At 42.6% G+C, this 21,814-nt stretch overlaps 1 protein-coding gene across 1 annotated transcript in view; it reads left to right on the top strand.

Moving 5' to 3' along the window:
• The window catches only part of ext1b (exostosin glycosyltransferase 1b), a 102,894-nt gene extending 81,086 nt beyond the window's left edge, over window positions 1–21,808 (top strand). The window contains exons 5-11 of the mRNA XM_020597476.1: window positions 3,995–4,127; window positions 5,864–5,982; window positions 9,251–9,346; window positions 15,324–15,413; window positions 17,135–17,295; window positions 18,669–18,840; window positions 19,959–21,808. Of these exons, the coding sequence (XP_020453132.1) occupies window positions 3,995–4,127; window positions 5,864–5,982; window positions 9,251–9,346; window positions 15,324–15,413; window positions 17,135–17,295; window positions 18,669–18,840; window positions 19,959–20,144 (957 nt within the window). The 3' untranslated portion in view covers window positions 20,145–21,808. The remainder of the gene's footprint in view (window positions 1–3,994; window positions 4,128–5,863; window positions 5,983–9,250; window positions 9,347–15,323; window positions 15,414–17,134; window positions 17,296–18,668; window positions 18,841–19,958) is intronic.
• Window positions 21,809–21,814: the final 6 nt, after the last annotated feature.

Below are 21,814 nucleotides of genomic sequence, written 5' to 3'. Positions count from 1 at the left end.
AACTGAACACAAACCTGTCAACTCACTGAAGTCCCAATCCCAGTTCCCAAGCCCTCATTTGACCCGGAAGTTGTTCCGGTCTGCCGTGATGAAAGACGCCCAAAGCTCTTATTTGTGCTCAGAGGAGTGAGGAGGCTGCCTGGAGGAACTATAACCAAGGATACATGAGCACATCCTTCTTGGAAGTCTGTTATGGATTGACACGCCCCTCTCTAGGAAATCAGTTTTTGATTGGATGCTTCACGGGAAGGTTTGGAGAAAAGAACGTCTCGTCAATTAAAAAGGTGTCTCCTCAGTCTAAACCTGAACAGGTGTTCACACCAGTGCAGAGCTAGAGGTGGAATCATCAGGGTATGCAACAAATGAATTGGTCAGGAGTGATTCTGACCAGTTGAAGAGCTCAAAGGGGTCATGAATGAGGATTAAGGTGGGGCAGTGTATTTAGCCATGTTTGCTGAAATTTCTACTTTAGGAAGTTTCTAAGCATGAAAACTGGTCCCTGCTGAAATCTGCCTCGTCCATGCAGACCACACCAGCTCATCTTAGTGAAGGACAAAACTTACCAAATCTTTTCCTGCTCAAGATGGGAGGTGGTTACTTCAAGTTCAGAATCCTCCCTCCATCCTTTGACCTCGTATTATCATGCACATCCACTTTGGTAACAATAACCCAGTTTAGGGAATTTGTGACTGGAAAAACAATTTATCCATCCAGTCCCCATCCCTGATTATTCAGTTTAAACAAGTTGTTTATAGATGCAGGAATAACACCTGGGCTCACTGCTGGCTTCATGCTGTGGTTACAGATGTCTGCTTCTTCTCATCCAAGTATCACATCACGCCTTTAATTCCCTCTCTTACTGCGCCACTAAAGCCTCGGAGCCAGATTCCCCTCAATGCTACCGTGTTACTTACAGTACATCCTCCCAAATCTTACATCTGAATTTGACTTCTAAATACACACACAAGCACCAACACGCTTTCACACACACACACACACACAGCGCACATAGTCTGTTGTGGCTGTGTATCTAGAGTGTGTCTGATTTTAGCTAGCTCTAAATCTGTTTGTTATCTAAGCCTGTCTCACTGTGAGCGATCACACACACACACGCAGAGTGAGAAACACATCTCCATATGTCAGAGTGTGTCAGCCCAGATACATATGGCACCACCCAGGCATAACCTTGCTGACATGTTGTCACTCCACACTAAAGAGCAAGGTGACACAGCGAAACACTGTGACTCAGTGTGTTTGTGAGTGTGTGTAGTTGTCTGTGTGTGTGTGTTCTCACATTGAATACAGCAAGGGCTAAACGCTTAATCCTAATGGACTGTTCTGTGAAAAGAGCGAGGGGAGAGGAGAGTGGTGGGAGAAAGGGTGAAGAGGAGAAGGGGTGACATATGTAAATGCCGTGGCTGTGGCAGCCCCCGAGATAACGAGGGACATGGTTTATTCATCCTGTCAAGCCTGCACACCCTCCACACTGCAGATTTGTAATGATACACACACACACACGATATCTTGACAGATTGAATCTCCTCACACTCATGCGCAGACACACTTGGTTTTTATTGACTTCCACCCGAAACTCTGTGAGTGTGCATCTGTGCAAGCTAGCAGGAAACATGAGTTCAACCTATCATGCGGTGTTTCCTGTCAGCAAGTGGACATGTTTCGACCAATCACAAGGTCAATATCGCCGACTCTACGGTGCTGGTACACCTATTAAAATGGCCTATAAAAGCCAGGCTCACAGCGTGCTCCCGGAGAAGCAGGATTTATCTATCATGCTCTAATTGGTTGATTGGGGCTGTTCTGAGGTGAGATTGAGTCGTCCATCATGTCCCGACTGAGGGGTGCCGACGGGGGAGGAGCTGCAGCCAAGCGAGCAAAATTGCCCCTCATAAGGTGTAAAGGGCTCAGGGTTTTTAAAGTGGCAGGCAGTGTTTTTATAGAGAAGTTAACGGATTTGGAGTTAATCTGTTCAGCTGAGGCGAACGGTTATCGACTGACCTCAGGGAGGGAAAGTTCTCTTTCTTCGCAGCTCCACCTCCAAGTGATGAATTTTTATGTTGCTCTGTCAGTAATTTTACCCCACAGCTACTGTATATGATCAACTTTCAGCTGCTCACCCATCACCCATCTCACTCTTTGTACTTCCTTCCATACACCAGTCATTTGAGCTGCTGAGCCAACAACAGCCGCCACGTCCTGATTCAATAGCAGCCATAAAATACAGCCGCAAACCTGTGTCTGTTTTACTGAAGCAATTTAGCATGGCTCAAGGACACAGCAGCAGTATCTCTTTCTTCTCTGCCCGTTCAGCACAGGCCGACGGCGAGCTGCAGCTGAGAAAAATAGTGGCCGTTGTCTCGCGTTTGACTGTTTGACTGACTGCTGTATGTGGTCACAGAACAGATGGGGGCAGGTCTGACTGACCGGCACAGATGCCTTTGACTTTCTGATCTGTTTAAAAAACAAGAAGACCTCAGTTGGTCTGTGGAGGAAACATCACACAATAGCATAGATTTATCCTGACTCCACTTTGTGCCACAGCGATTACCTCTTGACATGATCAATAGCTGCTATTGAAGTGATACAAAGCAGACGTTTGGAGCTAACTTCTAACGGCCATCCAACACCTGCAGACTCACTTATCTAACTGGTTTTCACCTGCTTTGATTCACTGCCTGAGTTTTAAATAATACTCTTAATATCAGTCTGAACTGAAATAGTGTTATTAGAGGTTGGAACATTAGCAGTGAAGACTATGTGCTTCTTGGTATTTTTTTGTGGAAGCTCATTTCACTGTATGACATGTTTCATTGGTGATTTACGAGGATCATTGATCAAATCCTTAATATTTCAGCCCCCATAATAAGAAAAACAAATGTTTCTTTATCAACACAAACATCATTTTTTTAATGATTCTTCTTTGATCTGAGCCAGATTTAATATTCATGTAGTTTTTATTTCAAAGTTGTAATTGTTGTGAAAGGACAGGATGGCCTAGAGATCAGTGAGACTGTGCTCTAATTAAAATTACACAGGTTTGATCCTGGCAACAATCTGTGTCCAGTACCACTGTCAGAGTACCTTTCTTTTGTGAATTCTTTTAAAGCCCCCTTTTATTAAGTTATCGATTCATGAATATTGACATCTCGTGGTGTAATGATAAGCATTTGGTACTTTTGGAACCGTTTGCTTCTTTTAATAACATTTAAAATACATTTATGTGAAATTACGCTCTGTGGATTTGACTGATGGTCAAAGAACATGGTTTTGTAATCATGGATGTGCAAAAGGCTAATTTCTTTGAGATTAAGAATTTATAATTGCATAATTTGCTGTCTTGAAGATTAGTTTTATTTGGTCATGTTAAGTCGGTTTTATAGCCCAAAAACATAGGTTTGTCTCTGATTTTAGTAATTTGTACAAAAACCTTTAGTTGAGATAGGAAGAAAAACTCTTCAAAAGTCTTCTTCAGTTGTAAAAGAGCATTACTAGAATTACCATGTAAGGGAAAATGTATTTTAAAGGTGCCCCGTGGAGTTTCTTTGTAAACATACAGTAGGTTTTGTTTGTTATTCGGTAAAATATATTCTGTCTCTAGGTCTGACCATGTTGAAGGCATTTTCTTTTTCATAAAACATTAGTGAAACTACTTTACTTTTTCATTTTAAATGTTGCAATGCACTGCAGATGAATTGAGTAATATGAACTCTTTAGTAGTAAGGTGCATCTCAGCACACGTTTCATGCATACGCATCCTCGTGCAAGTGCATGAGACAAGCAAAACAAGGGCCAGAAACCAGAGGAACTTCACAGGGTACTTTTAAATCTAAAAACTAGATGAAAGGCTGCAGCATATTAACTTGACATTGAAATTGTATTGCCTTAAAACGACATGCAAATTAAAGCAAAACTATTATAATCTGATTTGTAGTTAATTCGTGGTCTAACCTGTGACTGCTTGGCGTCCTGTGTGCAGATCATCCAGGACCGCGTGCTTGAGCACAGCTCCAGGAGCAGCCTGATGTGGAACAGTCACCCCGGAGGACTCTTCGTTCTGCCACAGTACTCTGGAGACCTGGGAGACTTCCCCTTCTACTACGCCACACTGGGTCAGTAACACCCACACACAAACACGGAAACAGACGCAGACACATCATGATTGGCACAAAGTGCTGCTACAATATTTCTACATACCTGTGTAGCAATGAACAGATCCCTACTGGCCATCATCCATCACTCTGCTGCAAAATATTTTGTCCCAGTTTCTGTACAAGAACATTACTACAGATGTCCGTCCAGCTGTTACCGTGGAGTTGGACCCTCTCTGAACTGCAGATCTATGGGAAGAGCCTCTCCATCCCTCACTTCTTCACTCCATCATCATCCAGCACACATACACAAACAGACGACCGTAGTGCAAATAGACAAAATCATGTGATGGAGCATCGTAGTGTGGAGAGCTGGGCATGGATTATAATGGTAGCAAGTTTTGTTTGTTAAAGAATTGCTATTAAACACAGATGGATTTTTAGGAGACAAAGTCGCTTGTGAGTAAAACCAGTATCACCCACACACAAACACACACAATGCATATTAACAGTCAGACATCCATTGTAGGAGCAGAGTTTGTTTTTGTTGCTTTAGTAAAACATACAGCTCGGAATGACCGTCTTTTATGGCTCATGAGCCACATTCATGCGTTATTGTGTGGGTTAATTTTTGTGTGTGGAGCGTTGATCCTCATGGACTGGAGCGCACCTCCTAAGCACAACGCCGGTCATCGGTATGGGAGGATGTTGATGAGAGGGAGGCTGCTGAACTGAATGAGCGTACTGCCCCAAGTGAGTGTGTGCTGCACTCACTCCAAGCTGTGCAGGGCTCACGTTATAATGACAAAATGCATTCATTATAATCAGAAAATAAACATAACAACATGAAAAAAGACATTTTAACAGGAAAAGTAACTTGTTATAACAAGATGTTTGGCAATATTTTTCTCATGGTGGCAGCGGCACAGTGCCATAGTATGAAATATAATTCTACCGGCACCACTGGTGTCAGTGTGGGTATAAAATGACATTATATAGCCTGTTGTGTTGCTATAGACATTTAGCTGATGAGATGTGTAACGTGCTGTGATGAAAGCCAATGAGAATCATGTGCTAGGCAGAAAACAAGAAACGTGTCCAAATGTGCAGAATGTGCTGCGTGACGGTGATTCTGCTTCAGGTTTTGTTCAATGTTCCATGAAAATCTGTTTATGAGCTTGTTGCAAATTTACATCCCAGGTGTTTAAGAACTCAGCAGACTGTTTACCTTTTCATTACACATCACAGGGATAGTTTACCAAGTTTTAAGACCGCGTATATAAAAGTCCTCATCATAAAAGTTGCTCAGTGGTGGAAGGAGACCGCTCTAACACCGTCTCCTCTCCGCCATGCTTTGTTGGTTTACATTGGATTAGATTTAAATTAGGAAACGTTGAACGCCCTCTATGATCCGTCTTGTTCGATATCTTATTTCCTGCTCATTTTGAGCTTCAATTACTCTGTTCCAAGGACAGGTCTGACTGAATTTAAAGTCACATCAGTAGGTAGTCATCTGTTCGCTGGGTTTCCAGATACAGCTGAAGCATTTCCAAAATGAAATATTCAGTGATCAAGAGATTTGGCATTTTCAAAACACATTAATGTTGTTGAATATTTTAAGATGGCCTTGAAAAAACCACCCCTGGCTATTAAATCATCTATATTTTTAACTGCTGACAGACTCGTCTTTCCCTCAAAGCTGTTTTCTAGGTTTGTTAAAATGCATAAACGAGTGTTGTCTCTCTGTTGTGTTCCAGGTATCAAACCGTACCCCAAGTTCACAGCAGTCATCCACGCCGTCTCCCCTCTGGTGTCCCAGTCCCAGCCCATACTCAAGCTTCTAGTAGCTGTGGCCAAATCCCAGTACTGTGCACAGGTAAAGATTGTGTGTGTGTCTTCACTGCAGCCTCCCCACAGTCCTCTGCTGATCTCCTGTGACTCTCCAAATTTCCCGCATTTTGTGACTCTTGTGATCACATTTTCCACCAGAGCAACAAAAGAGCTCGCCCTCCACCCTGTGTGTGTTTGTGTGTTAACTGCAGTGGATTGAATTAGAGCAGCAGTTTGCAGTGGTGCTACATCTGTCTCCATGGCAGCGGAACCCCCTTCAGCACAGCTTGAGACGCCGTGTATTGATTCCCCCGCGTGCTCCTTACCAGTGCGGGAAATGAAATGGAATTTGCTCTCAGATGGCTGGCTTTTGTGTGTGTGTGGGTGTGTGTATGCGTGTGTCTTTGTTTGTTTGTTTGGCCAGCAGAGTATGAATAAGTAAGTTTGTGTTTTGTGTAGGAGGGATGTGTTGCCATGTGAGCGCTGTGCGTGAATGTGCAATGAAATGATTGTGTGTTGGAACAGGAGTTGTGAGGTGAGCTGTGTGTATGAGTGCTAGGACAGTGCAGTGTGACTGTGTGTGTTTTATGTAGGCGGGATGCTTCCACATGTGTTGTGTGTCTGAGGTTGTCTATGGGTGCATCAGCATATGTACTGTCCATGTGAGTGGTGAACGTCTTGATTGGATGCTGTTTGATACTATAGCCAGTAAGAAACCTTAGTTTCAGTCCTGATAACGTTTTACAGAACTCTTCTTTACATTTAACAAAAGAAGACAAATTTCTCAGACATTAAAGCGACACTGGATCCTTCACTTCCCACGGTGTGGAGTTTAATTGCATCCTTTATGTTAGACCCTCTCTAAATATGGACATCTTTCAGACTCTGCGCTTCAGTTTCCTTTCCTTAAATAAGTCTCCATGTGATGGCACAACTATTATGTCTCCTTCAGATCAATTACATATATATCTGCTTTTACAGGCTGAGTCGTTCTTCTCATGACTATTAAACTGACTTTAAAGTGTAAAACTGGTGCGGTGTCCCTTTAAATGCTTACATAAAGGGACATGGCTAAATAAAATGCAATCTAAAACTGAAGAATAATGATCTCTACTCAAGAGTCACTATGGTGATGCAGTGAAAAGCTCCAGAACAAGTGAAGGAGTGGACCTTAAGTGGAATCTTTACCCGTTTGCATTGTAGTTTTAAGTCAACATGGACAAGAACATGTGCAGTTTCATGACCACTGAGCATCAGATGATGAAGACTGTGTGATACTGTCGATAGATCTGAGCAAGCACGTTAGCGGAGCTTGAGTGGATAAACACTCCCACCTTATTATTTTTCATGGAAGTGCTTCTGTGCTTCTCTTCTTTAGGCTTTCTTCTGCTCCCAGCCTGTGGGGGGGTTGCTGATGAGGAAAGGGATATAAATAAATGAATGGAAGGGAGAGAATGAAAGAAAGAACACAGAGGGCAGAGGAGGCTAAACTGGATGCAAGAAAGCTTTTAGAGGCGCATTCTGACACAGTGGACCTCCTGCTGCCAGTGTGTGTGAATGTGTGCACGCACATTTCCCAAGAAGCGTTTGGGGTTTTTTTTTTCCATTTGTGCTGCAGATCCACCAAGAGTTCCTTCACTGCTCTCCTCCACACATACAAGCATTCATACACAATGCCACCATCAGCGCCCTGAGAGGGTTGGGGAGCCAACAGAGATGCCATCTGTCTTTCTGATCAAACAGGAATAGAAGCCTGTATGTGTGGATTAACACGTTTCTCAGGCACGAGTGTGTACACAGGGATCCAGTGTATACCTCTTGTTATCTTGTAATGACACTTTCACACTCAGAGTGACAGCGTGTCATTGGGCCCTCGAGGAGATCCGCTGTTACGTAGTTAATGTCAGAATAATGTGAAACTTTATTGATCCCTGCAGGGAAATTCTTGTGGTTCGCCTGCATTAGGGGTGTCTGAGCACAATGTCAGCTACAGCTCTGCACAGTGGATTAATTTACAGGCTTGTTCAAGGACAGTACGGCAAGACAGATGTTAGCTGACACACAGCAACACAACACTAAGGATGGGCTCCTGTTGACTCCCCTTTAATTCCGTTTTGTAGTGACAAAATATGCTGCTTTTTTATATTACTTGTATACTATATAACAACAATATTGCCCTCTTCTGTTTTTAAGTATTCAGGATGTTCATCCTGAAAATTTAACTTGAAATAGACAGAACATTTTCAGCCTGACTTCCAAAATCACTCGGGTTTTGAATGTGGTTTTGAGGGACACAGCTCCCCTCCAGCGCAGTGCACAAGACTAGGAGTGAAAACTTGGCAGGTGGTGCAGCTCCAGCTCCAGGCAAAGCTCATAAAACACCCAAGTAATAAATCATCAGAAATATAATATATAAAGTTTTCCGAATTTCAAAACGTTGGGATGATGTTCTGAAGGTTTAGTTGGGTCCATATTAACACATAATGTACAATTTACAGTATTTTATAGCATGTATGAATCAGCATACAGACAGAAAGTTGAACAGCTGGCCATGCGGTGCAGTCGCCACAACCTGGGGCTGAACATGTTCAGAACAGTTGAAATGACAGTGGACTTCAGGAAGAACCCCACTCCACCTCTGCTCACTATACTCAGCAGCACTGCTGATACAGTTCTACAGAGGAATCATCCAGTCTGTTCTCTGCTCATCCATCACTGTCTGGTTTGGTTCAGCAACCAAACAGGACAAGAACCGGCTCCAGTAAAAAGTCAGGACTGCAGAAAGAATCATCGGCGCCAGCCTGCCCTCCATGGAGGACCTGTACGCCTCACGGGTCACAAGGAGGGCAGAGAAGATTTCAACACCATGGACACAATCTGTTTGAACTCCTCTCCTCTGGACGGCGCTACAGGTCACTGTGCACTAAGACAACCAGGCACAGGGACAGTTTCTTTCCCCGGGCCGTCGCTCTGATTAACGGTTAACTATGACTGAAGCAACAGGACTCCGCAGCTACTGCAGTGCAGTGGTTGTAAATAGTACCGCTACCTGCACCAGTCTGATAGCTAGACTGGTGTATATGTATATAATGTTTATGAATATCCACCGCTCCTCCTCCCCCTCCCACCCTTCTCATACCTTTGATTACACTGTTCTGTTGACTGTTGCCTAAATCACACTGACAGCCTCTGTGCTGGAGACAAATCCCTTGTATGCTCAACATACTTGGCGATTAAAGCCGATTCTGATTCAAATTCGATACAGTCAGGTATGTGGCACAGGTAGTAAGGCCTTTCTGTGTTCTTCCTGCCAGATCATTGTCCTGTGGAACTGTGACAAGCCTCTCCCTGCAAAGCACCGCTGGCCCGCCACCTCAGTGCCCGTCATCGTCATCGAGGGCGAGAACAAGGTGAGCTGGCGTGCACACACTCCTCCTCTGTCACCTCACAAGTGTGATCACTGTCGTTCCTAATTACATTGCTCATCTTACGCATGTTCTCCAACTGTAAAGCTACTGTTATCTCAGCCCTTGTTGTTCAGGCTGAGAGTTTCTGGGAGTTAATGAGTTTCGATTTGTGCTGCACTGATCCTATTAAAGGACAGTTTGTGTGGTTAAATTAAAGCTCAGCAATGGGAATAACAGCATAGCTGAGAGGCTAATGCATATTGTTAGGAAAGATAAGGAGGCAATAATGGGTAAGTGCATATGCACAGAAGCATTTATTTATTCTTAATGCATTTATTGCTGTTTACTCTTTACATTAATCATAACTAAAGTGCTAATTAACTGAAGAAAGTGACAAAAATCTCTCTGGAGAAATAAGCTTCAGCTGACTTGTAATGCACAATAATACATAAAGACAACTTACAGCTTTATTATGTTTGAGGTTTCATTCTTCTCTTATGTCTTTAATAAGTGGTAGCAGTTTGAAACTCCTTATAGAATTAAAAATCTCAGTTTAAATCTGTGTTTTGAGGGATGCAACTAAAGATTTGCTTCATTACTGAGTAATTTGATACTGACCTATTAATAATTTGTCTACAAAATGAAAATAGTGAAGTAGATGAAACGATAAGTTTCATCTACTTCACTATTTTCATTTCATGCCCATCACAGGTTCCCTAGGTTGCTTGTTTTATTCCGCTAACCATTTACAATCATATAGAATAGAAAAACAGCAAATACTCACAACCGTCAACATTTTAGTTTGAAATGTGACAAACAATTTTCCAACAATTGAAGGAATAATCAAAATAATCTTCTGTTGAATGAGTCTTCCTTTCAGCTTCTAAAAATATCTTCATGCACAAAAACAAACTCCATAAGCAGAGGTTTAAATATAACTCCAAGCTTTTAGAAAAAAACTGTAATGTGCTGTTTTACAAGTGGGCATCGGTTTTATCAGCATGTCGGTTAACACTGAAATTTTTTTTTTCCATTCTGTGTAAATGACTGACACTGTCGTTTGTTTCACTCTTTGCATGTTAACTCTCCAGCCTGACACAAGCCAGAGCCATGAGCATCTGGCCTGTGGAGTCATTTCTGTCTCAACTTCCCTGTGACCTCTGCTTGTCCAGGTCAGAGGTCAGACGTGGAGGATATCCGCTGACTGATTTGAGCTTAGTTTTATGATTTTTCGAGCCCACATTCCGGGTGCCTTTTTAGGAGAAGGTAACCAGATCAGGTTGCTCGTCTGTATTCTGACTCATCAGACTCACATCAGACTCATCTGCCGACGTCTCCTGTCCTGCTCTCAAGCACTTCACCTGCCAATCAGAGCAAGCGGTTATCACGTCGGTGTCAGTCACCCGGTGGTAGGCTGAGTTTTTAGTTTACCTCTCCCTGTGGCTTTGAGTGGTTTCTCTCAAGCTGCCAATCACAGCAGGAGGACTCTGTGTATAACTATGTGTCTGTGAAAAGTGAGCAGAACAGACGTAGCGTACTTGCGTACGTGTGTGTGTGTGTGTGTGTGTGTGTGTGTGTGTGTACACACCAGGCAGCTTGTGGTTTGTTGTGGTTGTAACGGTTTCTGTGTTTACTGTGGTGAGCCAAGCTGCGCTTCCTCCACCCCACACAGGGCGAGAAAGAGAGAGAGCGTTTTCATCCCCTCTTGCCTTTTTCCTGCCTCTTTATGCCTTATCCCCGCTCTCTTTCATCCTCCTCCTCACACACAGATCCCTTCCTTTCCCATCTTAGTTGTTTCTCTTTCATTCTCCTTCTTTCACCATCTCTTTATCAATGCACCATCTTTTCCTTTCCCCTAATTGATTTGCTCTTTTGCATACTCTTCTCAGGTCTGAGGAAATCAGTGTAAATTCTCCAATGCACCCCCTTACCCCTAATTTTAAATTATTTATTTATTTAGTCAGTCTTTTATTTCCTGTTAATTTTATTCCAAACACAAAATCTAAATTCTGATTCAAAGCATCTACAGTGCCACCAATTAAAAGTGGCTGAGAAAAGCTAAACATTATTCCATGTCCAGTTTAACTGCTGTACAGGTCGTGCTAACTTTGTGTTTGCTCCTAGCTGACTAGCGGTGTGTATGTCTGCATGTGCCTGGTGTTTACGTGGGCGAGGCTGTTGGCTGGAGTCAGTTTAAGGTGTGTGCTGCAGTCGTGGGAAGTCTGTACAGACACTGGAGTACTTCAGGAGGAACAAATGAGCCGGCGACTTGGTGATGCAGACGTGACAGCAGTGTTAGCTTTGGTCTTTCCATGAGATTTGCTGACAGTAAGAAAAACATAGAATAACACCAGTCCTATCTTTTCCTCCCTCTGTCTTCCTCTTCTCTCCAGAAAACTGGTTCACGCCTGTTGGCTTAAGCCGTGTGAGAATCCCAGCAGTGCTTAATATGGCTGACGCACACTGGCGGTCTTTTCCTGTCTCTCTCCTCTGCTGCTGTCCTTTAGAGGGGAGGTGAAGTGCTGGAGGCAGATTTCCTGCTGTAGGAGCTCACATTCCTGGAGAGCAGCAGGAAGCCCCGGGCTAACAAGTCACACTCCTAACACTGCAAACCATCTGGGGCTTGGAAACACTAGCCTCTCATCCTCTCCTCTCCTTTTCTGCTGTTTGTCTCCCTGTCACCTTCTCCTGCTCTGTCCTGCCTTGTGCTCACCCCTCCTCTTCTTCACTGCTATTCTCTCTGTCACAATCTGGTAGAAAACATGCAGCAGAGAACTGGAATAGTTTTGTTTGTCTTTCTGCCTGCAGTACATTGCAGCAGAGAGGTTACCACCTCTCCCCTCTCATTTTCTCTCTCTCCTTTTTCTCATCTGTAACTGTCACTCACTCTCATCAGCTCCTTGACCCTGTTAGAATGTGAGCAACATTCTGGACTTTGCCCCGCTGTTGCTGCCTCTGGTGTGTTTCTGGAGCAGGGAGGAAGTGCTGCTGACACCAGCGCCAGCAACGCTGTCAGGACTGAAATGGGAGCAAAAAAAGTGGATGTGTAGATGTAAATGTAAACTCAGGAAAGTCTTACATTATCTCATTTTAGGCACAAACTGTTTTTTTATTTTTTATTTATTTTTTCTTTATCGGTTTAAGCTCAGCAGAATTTAGCTCACAAAGTTAGAATCCAGGAAAAACCAGTGTATCATTCTGATACACTGGTCCAGCTGATCTAAAACAAACAAACAAACAAAAAGAAAAACCACAAGTTAAGCCCTTTAAACTGGTCAAAATATCTGAAACCGTTTTCGCCATTATGCTGCTAGTTAAGAGTTTTAGGCACTAACACGACTACTTCTGCTTTTCTTCTTACTATGATTTTGTTTAAAAGGACTCAAAACAGCAGCAATGCACAAAAAGACATGTTTTCTACATACTATAAATCATAACAGATTTGCATTGAAAGAAATCACTCAAAAAAAAAACTAAATTTGATAGTTTGAAATATTTGGATTCATCTTATATCCATCAGTCATTTTTCATGCTAGGTTGTCAAACATTTGCTGTGATTAGTTTCTCAGATGTGAAGATGTGCTGCTTTGACCTAGTTCACATAATTGTGGAGTGTTGTTTAAGGCACACCTGGCCTTCAGGTGTGTGGCAGAATGAAATAAAGCAAAGACTGTCTGCACGACATTTCTCAGAAATGCAGCGTTTCTGTCATAGCCCTTCGTTAGACATCAGGTGGATGGAAACATTAACAGAAGGAGCCAAAACACAAACACTGAGACATTTATAATTTATTGATGTTATAATTATCTGAGGGGTTTGTGATTTGACTCCCCTTTTAATGGGCTGTTGCATCCTGTGGTTCTAGCATCAAAACATTGTTGTTTCATGTTTGAAGTTTGGACGTGGCCATTAGAATAAACTAAATTCACCACCTCCTTTTTTAATCATTGTAAACTGGGAAATTGTGATGGACAGTTTTCACTATTTTATGACAGTTTATACATCGAGGGGCTGGTCAGTAATTAGAGTAATCATTAGTTGCAGCACAGGAGTGGATGACAGGCTTGAAGCGGCTCAACAGTACAGCCATGTATTCTTGTGTTTTTCCCGGTGTTTGTTGCCGCCCTCGGCCGTGGGGGCGTTGAAGACCTGTTGAGAGTGAGGTCGCTGCTGGAGTATAGCCGGCAGACAACGCCAGGTGTTTATAGAGAAAAGAGGTCAATGCTGACTATTTTTAAATATAAATGTAACGGCTTTTCTGTGCAGGTGGTGTTTTAAAAGAACACGTATTCTGGGCCTGACCTTCAGAGCTGTGCAGAACAACAGGCGTGCCAGGCGTGCGTGTGGATGTGTTTGTGTGTCTGCATCCATTCAAGCTGGTTCTTGTTTGTGGGGGCGGCGAATTGAGTTTGAGAACTCATGCAGTTTACAATGCTCACAGTCTTAGCCAGCGAGAAGCTTCTGTCTTCTCATCCAGGCACCTTTCATCACAGCGACAGACCAAAGACTTCCCGTCTAAATATCCTCAATATCCTGAAGATGTTGATCTTTCCATCCACCCACCAGGCCCACGCCACCATCACTCTGCTGCCAGTAAATATTCAAGGACTGTGATGTATTATACAGTTTAGCTTCATCTGCCATTAAATATACATATTCTTCTCTCAGCAGTGCAGGAAAATAAAGTGAATTTGCACCATATGTAGGGCACATGACTCATGCAGCATGTGTCTGTCTGCATTTATAAGCTTTTTTGATTTAATGGAACCGTATCAGCCCTTGATCACTGTTAAAAACGTCTGGCAGCAGCATGCAGTAAAACACAGGATAATGGCTTGTAACTCGTTTTCTGTGTGCTGCTCTATGTGCGACCTGGTGCTCTCCTGAATCCCATGAATTTGTGAGCGATAATTAAAAATGAATACAGTAGATATTGGAAGCAGAAGGAGTTTCTGATTTTAAAATTGATCTCAAAGTGAAGTTTACCGGTGGAGCTGCTTTCTAGCTCTTACACTCTGATCGTGCAAGTCAGGTAGTAGCAGAAGGAATCAAATCTCCAGGTGGCTGGGCTCAGCTATAAGTGATAATTATATTATTAACAATGGATCATACGACTGTGTGTGAGAAGGTTCATACATTGTGACTAGCCCACAAATTCTGCAGTTGCTCTGTTTTACAAAGTGTGTCTTTCAGCTCTTTTTTTATGGTGCTCAACTTTAACATTTTGATGCATTTTTCACTGCTCTCATAGCGTTGATTCAGTCGTAACGGGCAGCTGTTTTCACCAAAAGGTGCTGTAAAAACCCACTGTACACATTTCCTGAACAAAAAGACAGACTGGCACAGTTATAGTAGCTGCTAGCTGGGGAACATATTGGAACGTTTAGCAGCTAAAGGAAGATGTTTCCCTTAAGAGTTGAGACCAAAAAAACTGCTAAAACGATCGTAACAATGGGCCCTGCAGTCACCATGTGACCCTGAGATAGGCCCACATCGACTATCTTATCCTCTGCCACTGCACCTAAATAAGCAGCAGGAAGTGAATGGATGGATGAGAGGCAAAGCTGTGCATGTTGCCTGTACTGCTAAAAGCTGGGAAATAAGTAACTTGAGTCAACTTAATAATAAAAAAAAGGAATTATTGTTAAAAATGCAGCTATACACTGATGTCAGAGACACTATTGAATAATTGGAAATACATTTTCATTGAATGTTTTCGTGGAAACAATGGCATGTTGAATGGAAGTCGTCATCAGAATGAATCAACACCTCCATGCTGTCACTGGTTGGAAAATAGGCCGAGTAATGAACAAAGGGACGATGTGTCCTCCACAGCAGGCGCTTCACTTCCTTTTTCAGATGTTTTCCACAGCCTTTCACTCCAACATTTGTTCCTTCACAAATCTTAATATGCTCGTGACAGGAGGGGGATCCAGCTGTTCTTGTTCTGACCTCCTGTGCTCTGTCGCCCTCTCTGCAGGTGATGAGCAGCCGCTTCATGCCCTATGAGACCATGGTGACCGATGCTGTCCTCAGCCTGGATGAAGACACAGTGTTGTCCACCACAGAGGTGTCTTGTAATAATAAACTACAGTAGAAATCTTTCTTCTGTCTCCTTCCTTTCATTCTCATTAGGCTGATCCTCTTGAGATAAAGTTGCAAACTCTGTTGCATTTTCTCTCATGTTCAGTCTTTCTGTTTGTTCCTGGTGCTTTCAAGTTATCACTCTGCAGCTTGATTCTTCAATCATCTACTTTAATTTTACTCCCAGGGCCTTATTTTTCTTTCCTCCTTACCATGCTTTCCAGCCTCTCTCTCCTTTTCCTTCCATCTTCCACCACGCGTCTTTGGCGCCTGTAATCACACCGTGCCTCTCGACTTCACTTCTCTAGAGCCGCACTGTTACAGGCATTTTTGTTCCACACGCTGTCGAGACTGGTTCTGTTTTTCCCGGGGACACATTTTGGCTCAGCACCATGGGAAGCCAGATGCTGCTTTGAACAGTGCAGAATTAGCTCTCATAAAGGCTGTTTGTGTGGAGGATCCAGATGGTAAAGCAGCACTGGCATTGAAGGGAAAAACCAGCCCCCAAGAACCAGATCAACCCATGAAGACAGTTAGATCATGAACACACATACAAACCCCAAAGTTTTAGACCTCAAATAGCGTTAATGTGAAAGCAAGTTCAGAAACAAATTAAAGTTAAAATACCATCTCAGATTTCTGAACAGTCTCCTCATCATCCACCCTTCCCATCATAGAAAACCTATTATGTTTTATGGTGGATTTTAAGTATTCATTAATATAAGCACTGAAATGCAGAGCGGGTAGTTTGTGGAGCTGCTCAGGCCTTTTTGAAGTTTTCCTCTAATTATTTGATTGAATGCTTTGATCGCCACCACAGAACGTGGCCGAAGGCAGCTGCTCAGGAAAGGCTGCTTTGTGTCTGATGAGGTTTTTGCACTGTGGGGTGTTTGTGTGCACTTCCTTTGTTAGTTCTCCCTGTAGTCTCTTTCTTGTCCTGTCTTTTGTCTCTCATTTTACACACATACTGTAAATAGATGCGGTTAACTCAAAACTTCTATATTTCAACAAAACTGATCCTGTATAAAGTGAATTCAAAAACACATTTTGTCCTCCTGAATATCTTCAGAACACCTTTTCAGTTTCATTACTAGTTCATTTCGGAGCACTACTTGGTACAGAACACAAACTTTATAAACAGTTTAAATGTTGTAACTAATACTTTATTAATGGTTCATTCATTTACCTGTTAAGATACTGTAGATCAGTTACAAGCCTTAAAGGAGAGTGGTTGCCCGGATGGGAAAAATCCCTCTGGCTGCTGTTTATCCTGTGTTTGGTAATGATGCAGTTAGAAATGTTACCAGTCCACAGTGGTTGTGGGCTTCACTGAAACAGCTCCACTTAGGCTAATAGTTTAAGTAGCTAAAACTAATTGACATGTGCAGTAGTTAGCTACAAATAATAGATAAATGGTTGAAATAATGAACTAAAAGTAGTGCATGCACAGTTAAAATTTTAAGCTGTGAGTAATAGATACATGGCTGAAACAGCTAAAAGTAATGGATCAATGGTTGATATTGTCAGCTAAAAGTAATGGCTAGGCAGTTACCATTGCATTCAAGTACCTCCCTGCTGCATGTGGATTTAACACTGCATAGTGAATGTGTTGCAACCTTGCGAGTTTTAAAAGTACCCATATATCAGATGTTCTAAATATCATGTTCTGCATCATAATATGTACATTGTGCATCCCTCTCCATCCAGGTGGACTTTGCCTTCACTGTCTGGCAGAGTTTTCCCGAGCGAATCGTAGGCTATCCTGCTCGCAGCCACTTCTGGGACAGCAACAAGGAGCGCTGGGGCTACACATCCAAATGGACCAATGATTATTCAATGGTGCTGACTGGGGCTGCCATCTACCACAGGTACAGTGCACACTTCACACTGTCTTCCTCTGATCTCTCCAGTAATGCGCGATCTGTTTACCGCTGTGTGAGGCAGCTCTCCCCGTTTCGCTCGGCTCTGCGGTTTTCTTATATGCTCCTTCCGTCTGTTCTGTTCCCCTTTTGTTTGGGATCACAGCTTTGCTCTACCCTGCTCTCCAGTGTTCAGTTGTCTTTCTTCTGACACAACACTTTGATGCAGTGATCTGTAGATAATGAAAGCAGGCGTGATGTTCAGTGTAGCACAGCCTCAGGAAACACTGTTTTGACACTGGGTATGTTTTATCAAAAAAAGTAAATTTGCCTGCTGCACAGTGTTCCACGTGCGCCTGTATTTAGTCAAACTACAGCCTTGTCAGCTTTAATATGGCTTCACTCAGCTGTGATGGCAGCAGCCCATTAATCTGAAGTCGGCCAATCACCGCAGCCAAACGCTTAATCACTTTCAATAAGTCAGTCATTCAATCCATCCAGGGACTTGAAGATGTAGTCAGTTGTGTGAAGAAACTGAGGAACATAAAGGTGTCTGAAACCTGTGATGCATTTAATCTAAGTTGTCCACAGTGTTTTGTCTGAAACTGCGTGCTTTCACCTTCACAGGCATTAATCTTGAATGCTGCAAATAACTTTTGTTTTTATTTGTCAGTTGATCTGCTGATTATTTTTTGGATTACTGGATTAATTGCCAGGTCTATAAAATGGCAAAAAAAGAAAAGAAATGTCACAGTTTCCCAGAGCGCTAGGTGATGTTTTCAAATGTCTTGCTGTTTTCTCTGATCAACAGTCCAAATCCCAAAGAGTTTAATATCACATGAGACAAAAAAAAATACAGCAAGTCATTACATTTTAGATGCTGGAAATAAGAGATGTTTGTTAAAAAGCAATTAGAGTAGAACATGATTTATAAATGAACCCACCTTTTAATGTCTGCACTTGGGAAGAGTGTAAACAAAATCAAGATAAAAACACAAAACACACAAACACACACAGACCAATGGAATCCAGAAAACTCCATTCTGGTCACACTCTGTTCACATGTGTGAGAAGCTGTGGGTGTATCAACAAGCATCACTATCTTCCATTTCTTTTTTTTTTTTTTTTTGTTTTTTCACCATTTGGTTTTTAGCTTTGGTTGTGTACCACATGTAAACACAAAATGTATGTGAAATCGAATGTGCACGTCAGCTCCTGTGCCAGCACTTTTAAGATTAACACCTATTCTTATATGTATTTCCGTGTTAAGACATTGCCAGGTGTTTTTCCAAAAGCAGGTTTCAACCCTCACAGTTAAATATCTTCCTGACAGGACTGCCACACCCAGATCAGCTTTAACTCCTGTGGTTCTCCTCTTTCAGGTATTACCATTACCTGTACACCAACTACTTGCCCACTAGTCTAAAGAGCATGGTGGACCAGCTGGCCAACTGTGAGGACATCCTGATGAACTTCCTGGTCTCTGCTGTCACCAAGCTGCCACCCATCAAGGTCACACAGAAGAAACAGTATAAGGAGACTATGATGGGACAGGTATAGTAAGACTGTAGTGGAAGCTTTCTCACCACCATATCATTTTGTAGGTATGTTTATGTAGGTGACTCATTAGAAGACGTGGTAATCCAAAACAGGACCAGATGCCAGTTGAGAGAATTAGCCTGCATTACAGAAAACCTCATTACAAAATAAATATAATTGAACTGCTAACAGTTTTACAGCTTTGTAAATGAAAGAGCCATATGATAGAAACCTCTTTATGCTAAAGCCAGTGTTGTTTGGCCAAAATGAATTGAATTATCCTCTGAAAAAGTCTTTGGTACAACCCAGGGGTAACTAGGACAAGTCACTAACAGTGAAGACACTGTGGCAGTCTTTAAGCATTACATCATAGTTCCTACTCAAGTCCACCCTCCCAAACACAGAATATGACCCACCGGTGATGTATTGAGAAACACTAGTGTCAGTTATTTCTCAGTCACTGTAGCTGATGTTGGACTGGGAATAAAAGAATGCAATGACTGTCATTATCAGTCTTTTTCACGCAAAGAGAACATCTCCTTCCCATCAGTGACCTAGTGCAGTTTTTTTTGTAGAAGCGCTCTCTTATTTATACCAGAGTTTTTGACATTGAGGGGTCAAAAATGGCACCAGGTCACATGACTCATGTGGCTTCAAATAGTTCCAAACAGCACATTCAGATCCATTGTTTTACTTTTAGCTAATTATTTCAGCTGTTTGTCCATTACTTCTATGTTAACAGTTTAAACATTAAGCCAACTATTTCAACAGTTTATCTGACATATAGCTAAACGTTTCAACTGCTGTCCCATTACATTTAGCTAACCATTTACACATCTGTCCTCACTTGCTAATAAATGTATTCAGTTACATTTTATAAAGATCAACAACATACCAACCTGTAATAATATTTTGATGTTTATTTCCCTCCTAAAAAAAAATACAACCATTATTTCTAATTTTCAAAATGGGATGAGGCACTCCACAGTGTTTCCACATACCCTCTGTGGTACCCCTGGTCGGGAATCACTAGTGTAAAGTAATAATTAGCACAGTGTGATGCACTGATAGCATGATTCTAAAACTGTTCCTTTGTCTTTCTTCCTCCTCTTTTGCTTATTCATTTCCACCAGTCTACAAGGGCTTCTCGCTGGGCCGATCCGGACCACTTCGCCCAGCGACAGACCTGCATGAACAAATTCGCCAGCTGGTTTGGCGCCATGCCGCTGGTCCACTCCCAGATGAGACTTGACCCTGTCCTCTTCAAGGACCAGGTCTCCATCCTCCGCAAGAAATACAGGGACATTGAGAGGCTCTGACAAGACAGGCGCCCCCTCTGGGGAGACCCCACACAGGGGGAGGCGCGCGAGAGAGACTCTGTGGAGAGTAGGAGTAGTAGTAGGACTACACCAGGATGGACAGGAAACAACGCAGCTCTGTCTTCCAGTCAGCACATTGCCAATGACCACAGCGCTGCTGCTGCCAGGACTTGATGCAGGACAGGATGATTAGGAAACAAGCAGATGGCGTTTGGAAAATGCAAACACACAGACAAAGCGGAGTACATAAACTGATGGACATGCCAAACAGTACTGTATGTTTTGCAAATGTGCAAACACGCAGCACACACTACTGACGACAAGAACTGTTGGAAAGAATATTTTTTGTACAACATGAACAAGAACGACCAACTTTCTCAGCACGTGTAGGACGGTAGAAGAGGGAAAGTGTCCGCAATCACAAACCTGGCAACCATACCCACAACAAAACCTACTGGTTGCCCCTAGCAAACCCCACCGCCCCCCCAGTCTGCATCAGGACATAATACTGGAGTCACAACAAAACCCTGCTCTTGTTCTGTAGCTGATTTGATTTTTGTACAAATCAGCTCTCTCGCCTCACTGTCGACCATTTTTCCTTTCTAAGACGTTTTGAATCAGAGCGTCATCACTTTTATATTTTTCAAGGCAGAAAAGGTAAACAGCAGTGTCCAGCCTGTTATGACAAGGTTTTCATAGCAAAGCAGCCATTATTCCCTGATATTCTCAGCTACTGACACACATCCTTGAGCCTGAGGTCTGAAAACATCCTGTCTGCGCTACCCTTGGCTCATTCCTTGATGTGCTGATATGGCTTTTATAATGGTCTATCTGCTTCCCTGTTATCATTGAGATAAGTTAGAAAAACATTTTGTTTCGGATCCTATTTTCCTCTCATACTCGACTCGGCAGTTGTACTTTTCTCATCTTCTTTTCCCCACTTACTTTCATCATCTTTTATTTTCTCTTTCAATCTTGTACTTTCACTCTTCTGTGCACATGTGTGTGAGTGTTGTGTGCGCAGAGCCTTGAAAAGTTGGCTCATCCAACCATAAGCTCAAGCGAAGTCCATTTTCCCTCCATTGGAACGAGCAAAATGAACATTTCTGGATGAAATGGAGCAGAACGTTGCATTCTAACCAGACTTGTTTCACCCATTTATTGCTTCCTGTGTAGCCTCCGAGCACTGTCTTTAGAGGGAGAAAATTTCAGACCGTAGTAGGTCTTTAGTGACCAGCATCATTTCACAGGAGTGCTTCTAGTGAGATTTTTAATGCTAAGCATGTCGGTGCCATTCTGACATCAGCCTGTCTTTAAAATTGTTTATTGCACATCTTGTTGCTCACATCAGCTTGAGATGCCTCAGTGCTCTCCTGTTGAAATATTGTAGCCATCAGTCTGATGTTGCTCTCCTGCCGCCATAATGTTTTTTTTCTCCATGACATACCAGAGGACCCCAGAGCCATCAAATGGACAAAACTCCATTTGTCAGGCAGAGATACGTTTGGGCTTCAATTAGGTGAACCTATTTCATTTGGAGTGCTATTTTATTCCCAGTGGACAAGCTTTTGTGGAATCACTCTGACATTAAGGACCATTGTTGTGAAAGCAGTGACCCACAAACATGACCTGCCAGCTAATACTAGCCTTGGGAGGACAGCTCTTCCCCC

This window comes from Monopterus albus, unplaced genomic scaffold (assembly GCF_001952655.1).
Source record: "Monopterus albus unplaced genomic scaffold, M_albus_1.0 scaffold34.1, whole genome shotgun sequence".
Classification (NCBI taxonomy): domain Eukaryota; kingdom Metazoa; phylum Chordata; class Actinopteri; order Synbranchiformes; family Synbranchidae; genus Monopterus; species Monopterus albus.
This window is presented reverse-complemented; position numbering and strand designations above follow the sequence as displayed.